This window comes from Triticum aestivum, chromosome 2A (assembly GCF_018294505.1).
Source record: "Triticum aestivum cultivar Chinese Spring chromosome 2A, IWGSC CS RefSeq v2.1, whole genome shotgun sequence".
NCBI classification, from domain to species: domain Eukaryota; kingdom Viridiplantae; phylum Streptophyta; class Magnoliopsida; order Poales; family Poaceae; genus Triticum; species Triticum aestivum.
Window position 1 is genome coordinate 602,682,993 of NC_057797.1, and position 9,114 is coordinate 602,692,106.

Sequence of the window (9,114 nt, forward strand, 5' to 3'; positions counted from 1 at the left end):
TAAAAGATGGTGATGCTTGACTTTGAAGATGAAATTTGTTATGGCTGTTGATTTCAGGATGTAAAGAGTATATGTTGTCATTGTGGCAAAGAGTGGCTCGTATGTTTAGGCTTGAAGAAAGGACACCACCAGAGAAGGCATGGCCGAAACCTGTAGCTGCTGACAATGATCATTTTATCCAAATTGGATGACGACACCAATACCAGTTGGAAGAAGGCTGCATATCTTCCTCGTTTGCCTAGGCCGCATTGCAAAAAGCCATTTACCTGCAACTAAAGATGGTTATGGCGTGATTCTTGGTTGTTGTTGTACAACAAAGGGTGCCGAGCCTTGATCATGCCATGTCATCACATCCCCTAGAGCTTTGGACTCTGTAAGATCACAATCAACACTAGTCATACATGTGATGTTTTACAAAACTTTCTACAAAACATGGCATCATTTTAAAGCACTCAAAGGCGCCATAAAAGAAGTGTATACACTAGTTACATTGATGTGGGGATGAGCTTTCAATAAAATCTTAATCATTTGTAGAATGAGATGGTTATGTTCAGCCAAAACTTATGCTCTAACATACCAGAGATAGGAGAACCAGGTAGCCTTTGATAAAAGGGCATAACAAAAACATGTGCATTCCATCCTCTTGGTTGGGACATCTAGTATAGTTTTCAATAATATGTCTTGAGAACTTACTTGCATGCTTACCCATTTAGAAGTGCTTAGTGAAGATGCCTTCATGCGGAAGTTTGGACTCCTGACTTCATGAGTTTGTCCCTCCAAATTTGATTGACAAGATTTAATTTACAATCTGCAATGGAGCTATTTTTGGTCGTTGGTTTGCTGGTAGTGCTAGATTATTGAAGTAGTGTTTGTAGGCACTTTTCAAAGTGTAGTCACATGCAGGAGTTAGCCTATAAACTGACATATCATGTCTAGCATTATTGACAAACAGGGGTTTGCATTACAGCTTGTGTCGTATGAGGATGAAATAAAGCGTTCACAAGATCGGTGTTCCAAATTTTCTGGTTAGGTAGCCAAATATCAATAATAACAACTAGATGAAAATAAGGTGACGGCTCGATTATAAGCTTGTCATAGATAGCTTGCCACGAAGAAAACCATGGAGTAGTCCATATGAAACTACCACCATCTCCCAAATGATAAAAGTAGGCACAAATAAGAAGATGTCTTACCTTTAGAATAATCCAGAAGGTTTGATTTGGGAGCACTTTGTTTGACTCTTCAAAAATGATCACATCCTGTAATGAACACGTAGCTTAGGGCTATCAAGGTAGTGTTCCTCGAGGTTTATTAGCTTTGTATATTCAACTCTTAGACTAGATTAGACACACATTTGACATTTTAAAGATTTTGTTCGCAGTGGTTACACATGAGTGTTCTCATTTTAATGACCTCTTTCAAAATGGTTGCTACTGTTTAACCATTTCAAATGATTCAAGGGCTCCACAACGACCACGGCGGCTTGAGGACACTGGACCATAGGGACACGTGCATGAAGACATTTCAGTTGTCAACGACAAGGTCAGGTCGGCTTCTGTAGGAGAGCAGCGGCAGTGATGTGTCGGCGATTCATTCTGGCGGCCATAGTGGTCGCAAGGTAGTCCAGAGACCTTGATGTAATATTTATTATGTTGGGGTGCTTTGTACTTCCGGTGATATGTGTGCATTTAGAGTCATAAGGTTTTAGTTGCTTGTGTGTATAAAAAGGGTTAATTTGATAAATGCCACTTTGGCGATTCTGAGAAATGCCACTGCAATTTCCAAATTTTGAAAAATATCTTTCCAGTGGCATTTTTCGAAGTCTGCGGTGGCGTTTTTCAAAGTTTGCAAAAATTACAACGACATTTTTCAAAATTTTAAAATTGCACTAGCATTTTTATGAATCGCCATAATTGGAGTGGCATTTATCTAATTAACCCATAAAAAGTTATGCACTTTCTTTGTATACCCGCAAAACATTATAAAATACTCCCTCCGTCCAGAAATACTTGTCGAACAGATGGATGTATCTAGATGCATCCATTTTCATCCATTTCTACGACAAGTATTTCCGGACGGAGGGAGTAGGGATGAAAATGGAGTGGAAACTTTCCGTTTTTCCGAAGAAAAATGGAAACGAAGAGGAGATATGAAAACGGAAATGGAAATTTGCAAAACGGAAGTGGAAATGGAAATTTTTATGCGGAAATGGAAACAAAAACAGAACGGTGTTTTCCGGTGGAACATGCATGGAAATGGAACTTTCTATTTCCGTGAATATGGAATTTCTGTTTTCACTATAGACCAATAGCTGCTTTGTAGCCCAACCACCAAAGGAAACACAATGACAGAATTAGTAGAATGGATCTAAGGCCCAATGTCTACTACCACACATGTACTCAGCTTGACCCTATACGCAATTGTCCGGTACTACTACAATACTACGCTAATTTGCTAACATAATGATATTATTTTGTAGCCATGTTAACAACTCATTAATTTTTTTATGTATTTCTCTATGATTCAAGGGGTTTTTAAGTTCCGATCAATGCCTATTTCTGTTTTCGTATCTGCTTTGTATTCGCTCAGTGTCTGTTTCCAGTAATATCTGTTTCCGTGTTCATTTCCGGGGTTTCTGTATTCGTTTCAGCTTCTGCAAAAAATTATGAAAACAAATATAATAGCACTCAGTTCCGTCCGTTTCCGCTCCGATTTCATCCCTAGGAGGGAGTATGATAAAAAGCCTCCCCTTGATATGCGCACAAAAGATTTTTATGAATTCACCTAAGATCTTATTTTAGGGGAAAGTTCGCCTAAGATATTGGGGACTAAATGGATGATATATTATCGTTTTCTAGACCAATTTATTACCGGCTAATGTGTTCTTGTGTATGTGCCATTTAGGGTAATGTTTATGCTTATACACGAGTGTAAAGAATCCACGAGTACCCTCTGGAGGAACTTCTCATCGGGCAATCTCCATGATGCAGAATCGTTCTAGCTCCGCCCTGCACTGGGCACTTCTCCCATTGAAAGGTTTTTCTTCAGGTTTTTGTGTTGATTATTTATGTTTTCATTTTTTGAGTTTTTTTTCCAGAATTTTGTTTTTCTAGGTTTCTATTTTTTGTTTCCTTTTTAGTTCATCACCTGGTTTTGGAGGGGGAAGGGTCTGATTTTTTTTGAGCGAAAAAAAGGAAAGGTCTGATTTTTTTAGCAAAAGGAAAAGGAAAGGTCTGATAGTCGATGGGCATTCGGAGCCTGCCTGGGCCCATACAGCCCACAACTATCACGGGCCAGCTCCGAGTATTAAGCTCCACCTTGACCAGGCCCCCGTCACTCCTCCTTCTTCCCATTCCCCGTCGAGCCCCCGTCTGTCCGCTCCGCGACGCCGCGATCCCTTCGACGCCTCCGATCTCCAGCCTCCGACGAGATGGCCGAGGTGAGAGAACCTTCCAGGACCCCCTTCTTCCTCTCGCACGAATCTTCTGCAGGCTCACCCCGGAACATAGCGTAGGGCGCATTCATCGGTTCGTCGATCGCGCCGCGGTTAGAGTTGGCTCTTTGTCGCGTGGATCTGCGCCGTGGGGCGCCTATCTGCGCGTGATGTGGGTTGCGATAGCTGTGTTCGTCCTGAACCCTATAGGTCCTTCTATTTCGCATCCTGTTCGTTCTGGGTGAATGGTGGGGCTGGCTTCGTCCCATTTCGCGCGATTAGCGTCTTGCTGTATTGGGGAATGTACGGATTTTCTTGGTAGATCGTACCAGATCGAAAGAGAGAACGTTGAATTCCCAAGATCCTTTTTTTTAACTTAAGGTGAACTCTCAGGATTGTCTGGTTCTGTAATGTGATCGGTGTGCGTCATCGGCGTTGAAGTAGGGACGATAGACTTAAAACCCACCTGCTTCTGCGGTGTTTCAGTGTTATCCTGTTTTAAAGACAGCGGATGAGTGTTTTTTTTTTTTTGACGGGCAACGGCAGGAGCACTGCCAATTCATATTAGAAGAGGGAAAGGGATCCAGAGTGAGTGTTATATGTGATGGGCATTGGATGCTTAATGTTTAGGAGATTCGTTGGATTGGTCTGGTTATCGTTCTCTTATCTGCGGTACAAAAAGAGTGGTTTAGAAAAAGATTCTATCACCACTGCATGTACCGGATTCAGATGTACCGTTTACTTATACATGCCATCATCTGACTGAACTGCAAGATAGTTTGCTGAAAACTTTATCCTTTTTTTCTGAACCGGGCTGACCCCCCTTCCCATTACTAGAATGGAAATACATCAGTTCAGAACTTACAGGAGGAGGGAAAGGAAGAGAGTGAGTTCAACGCATTACTAGGAAACCCACTGTAGCCGCCTGACACCGAAACGTCTACTATGGGGCTAAGGAAACTTTATCCATGTTTCACTCTAGAGAACTTCATCGCCATGGTTACTGTTTGTTGGGAAGTTTGACTGATAACCTTTTTTGAAGCTTCTATAAATTTTTGTCTCATCGACTATCACTGGTTACTTTTATTTCTGTTCTCCATCTGCTGTCCTGTCCTTACTGATAATATTTTGCTTACTTACCAGATTGAGATTAAAACAGCACCTGCTGACTTCCGCTTCCCTACAACAAACCAAACTAGGCACTGTTTTACTCGCTATGTTGAGTTCCACAGGTATATATGATGCAATAACTTTACAACTTACATGCTTTATATATGTTTAACATTTCTTAACTATTTGAACTTCCATGAAACTTAGGTGTGTGAGTGCCAAGGGGGATGAAGCTGCTGAATGTGAGAAATTTGCCAAGTACTACCGATCTCTTTGCCCAGCTGAATGGGTGAGTGACTTTGCTGCCTGTATAGTGTACAACTGCCACCATTATCATTACATCCAACTGCAAAGGCATTATAAGTTGATGTTTGATTTTAAACTAGTAAGATGCCCGTGCGTTGCACGGCTAACCAAAATGCATTGATCTAGAGTACTTTATTTCACAACTTATGTGGTGGTCATCTCATGTGTAACAAATATCAATATGTTTCTTTGGATATATTCATTCTGCTTTTGAGCTCACAAGCATCCGGGTGAAGAGTAAATGCAGACAGAATAGCAAACATAACAAACCTATTCTTGCAAACAAACACGTTCCAGTGTTCAAGCTGCATGCAAAACTTCATGAAGAAAAAACACTTGTGGTGCTTTGCCAAAAAAACTTTAAAAATAGTTTTTTAACGATTTGTTTATTTTTCTAGTCCAACATTAATGTTATTTTTTCATGAAATGTTGCACAAATAGTTCTACATGTTTGTTTCCAAAAGATTTCTTTAAATTTTATTGATATTATTTGAGCTCAAGAGCCAAGTTCATGTCCCATCTTCCTTCTGGCATTTCTTATGCAACAATCAAGTAAAAAAATAGGACGAACCTATAATTAGATCCTTGCCGTGCCGAGCTGAGTCGGGCCGAGCAACTACAGAATAGGCATTTCTTCCATATGTTACCATTACATATCTGCAACTGCAGAAGAAGATTTTCTTCTTCATCAATACCCATACATTGGTCCTTGTCAGATCAGAAGGCGAAGAGCAGTGCATCTCACCTCCCCACACTCTGTTCCATCTATGAGAGTGTGATCAACATGGATTGCGTTGCCGGGAAGGGGGAAATAATAGTAGGTGGTGGCTGCGCCGCCGAGGATGAGCAGGGCGTAGCCACCAACGTACTTGTGCGTACTTGTGGGGGTTGGTGTTGGAGGAGACGGGAGGACACAGACGTTGTGGTCGCAGTTGGGGCTGCTGAAGCAAGAATACAGGGGAGGCAGTGAAATGTTGGGGCTCGAACGACTCCGGTGGTGAAATGTTGGGGCTGTGGCTCGTTTCCAGCCCAGTATTTTTTTTAAATTAGCAGCGAAATGTATAGGCTACAAGAGCAGCCCAAGCCCAATACGAAGCTATCCTTATTTGGGGACCTAGACAAGCAGCATGTACCCACTGACCCACGCGATGCATCCATCCCCCCCGCCGCCGCACACAGCTGTTGCTCGCACCTCCCTCCCTCTTACATTCTCTTCTTCTTCCCAACGCATCCATAATCCGTCCCCGCCGCACGCACACAGACATGCTTTCGTCGTCGAGCGCACACACGCACGCAGATGCTCACGCGTTGCCCACCCTTGTTCTTCTCTGCTTGTGTTGCGTCCTCACCAACGTTGGCAGGTGCGTGCCCTCCGCCTCAACGCCGCACCGCCACTTGCTCTGGCACGCCCTGGTGGCCGGCGGTGACCAGCATCACTCACAGCACATCCACAGCATGCACCTCCCTTGTCCATCCACTCACGAGCCGCTCAGGCTAAACAGAGCCAGTGCAGAACGAGCCGAGCCACCCATATGCAGCTCGTTGGCATCACCCAGTGAGCCGAGCTGGCTGCTTCCGAGCGAGCTAACATGGCTCTGTCTGAATTCGTCTTGGCTCGTGTCCAGTCCTAATCGGCAGCATACTTACCCAGGTCGAAGTCAGGGAGACAGGGAAGGGGGTGGTGGAGATGGCGAGGAGGGGTTTGTGGTAGTGGTCGGCAATGGAGCCTGGGGGCGAACGAACAACGGCACCGACCTGTCCAGATCCTTCTTTCTTTCCTGAGATGGCGCTAGATGAGGTGGGGTGGAGATGGGCTAAACACTGAACTGGAGTGGCAGGGGGTTATTTGTAAAATTGCCATAGTTTGTCTCAGACGCGTTGGATGCAAATCGGATGGCTGTAAATGAAAGATGGCAGGCACACCATCATCACCAACTCAGATTTTTATAGGAGTAGAGATAGAGATAGCACGGTCTTAGTTTTCAGTAGATTTTAGAAGTTGAATTAAAAATGGTCTTTGTTTCTACTGCAATAGTCAATGCATAATGCATGAACTTGCTAGAAGGTCAGAGATATATTAATTGAATTACTACATCTAAATCCACACTATTGCTTCTGGATTAACAAATCCATCTGAATCAAGCTAGTTGTTTCTGCCAGTATATGTGTATGACTCTGTAGGGGTAGGAAGTAGCACATGAGTTTCTCTTTATTTGACTTTACTATTAACCTTTTAAAGTTATCTAGACACTCTAGCACTCTGAGCAGCAATTTGCAGACTGCATCTGTGGTCACAATGAACAAAAGAAATCTGCTAATGTAGAATAATTAGGATTCGACAAGCGTAGACCTGTTACTTCTCTTGCCAATGAATTGACCTGATGAAATGAATATAGTTCGTAAATCTGGAAAAACAAAAAACAAAAAGACGCATAAAAGCCTTATATTGCTTCCATTTGGGAAACTGGCAATGGCTTGATTTATCATACAGCTACAACAATGACGAACCTTGTTTTCTGAGTCGCATATATTCACTCTGCCTGTCCGAGTAATTCTTTTTGTTTTCCAACCGTCTGTTTCATATATTAGCCTTTCGAGGGTTGGAAGTCAATGTTGAATTTTACACTTCGCCCCGAGCAGTTAATCTATGTCTCAGTGATGCTGGCGTGCTGGGCCATATCTATCACCTCTCTTTGGTTCACTTCAAAAGCAACTCCTTTGCAGATTTATGGAACTCCTATTGTTAACAGTAGCAATCTTACCCTGTTTTGGTCTCACTGAATAGGTTGACAGGTGGAACGAGCAGAGGGAGAACGGGACATTTGCAGGGCCCCTCTAAATCATCTGTTTGAGAGTCTCCTCAATTGCTTTCGTGTCAGCGCTACTGCTGTCTTGTGGTTGGAATTTATGCTCCTGTCATGTACTCTCTCCCAGCAATCGCTGCAGAACAGCAAGTGATGCTTTTCTCTATGTTGCACAAATAATTCAGCATGCTTATGTATTCTGTCATTGAGGACATGCATTTTCACATTTGTTAAATGAATTACATTCTGAAATGAGGTTAATTTCATTGCCCATTGCTTGACTCTAAGCATGTCTGTCCTGGGATTTAGAATGATGGGGAACCGAATGGGGGCTATATCAATATGCTGCGAATATGCATCATATAGATGCTCCGGAAAATTGCATTTGATCTGCTGATACAAGGACTTGGTTTTCTAGCATAAACTGCTCATATTGGACAATCTAGTCTGTGTCGTATGATCGATCATGCTATTTTTTGTCCCAGAGTTGAGCATACAGTGGTTGATGCGAGCCTGAGAACTAGACCTGTTTGCTAGTTAATGTGAGTTCTGACCTCTGAATGCGTGGAGTAGCGTTCGTTCTGTGTGCATGGTTGTGCCCGTACCAAGACCCAGTCAGATGGTGCACAACATAGTATTAAGAACGCTACTGCACATGTCCATCATTGCAGGCCCAGTCATACGGTGCACAACACGCGTAAACGGCAACATGCACTGCAAGAGAAAAAAGCACAAGGAAACCGAAAAAAAATTCTTATAAAGCATGCAAGGAAACTACTTGTGTTTGACGAATGGATTGTCAAGTCGTATCAATACGCAGTGAACATGCATGTGATTTAAGGCAGGACCTAAAACGTCTTACTATTAAGTTTACAGAGGGAGCACTATCTTCCTCCCAGGGTTCAGTAAACGGTAGACCGAGAGGTACTGTAGATCTGTTTGCTAGTTAATGTGAGTTCTGATGTCTGAATGGCCCGGGGCACGCTAGCGTTCGTTCTGTATGCATGGTTGTGCCCATACTATCAAGACCCGGTCAGCTGGTGCACAGCATATCAAGGACGCTGCTGCACATAGACTTCATTACATTACATTACAGTGCCCAGTCATACGGTGCAGACCGTACATAAACGGCGCTATCTACTGCACGTACAAGCGTGCGAATATGCCCGGCAAATTAACTGCTCTGACTTTCACGTGGATGCTGGATGCAGATGTTATGCTGCACTTTCTTTGTGCTAATTAACCTGCACGTTTCAAGCTGCAACTGGACAATATATCAAGTACTAGTTCATCCCACTTCCACATGCATTAGAGCAAGTCCAACGGCCGACCCAAAGGGACGTTGATTTCGTCCGCTTTTTATTTATTTGGACCGGCCAGACGGACACAGATGCCCGCTTTCGCATTTGGGTCGGCACCTGCGCCCAACACTGGCCTGCAACCCATTTTAGACGGCGCCAA

The 9,114-nt window shown here is 43.2% G+C and overlaps 1 protein-coding gene across 1 annotated transcript; it reads left to right on the top strand.

The window, feature by feature from the left end:
* The first annotated feature begins 3,299 nt into the window (after positions 1-3,299).
* On the top strand, positions 3,300-7,940 carry LOC123189674 (cytochrome c oxidase subunit 6b-3). Its single transcript, XM_044602145.1, has 4 exons — positions 3,300-3,439; positions 4,577-4,665; positions 4,751-4,832; positions 7,635-7,940. The coding sequence occupies exons 1-4, from the start codon at positions 3,431-3,433 to the stop codon at positions 7,686-7,688; spliced, it is 234 nt and encodes a 77-aa protein (XP_044458080.1). The 5' UTR covers positions 3,300-3,430; the 3' UTR covers positions 7,689-7,940.
* Positions 7,941-9,114: the final 1,174 nt, after the last annotated feature.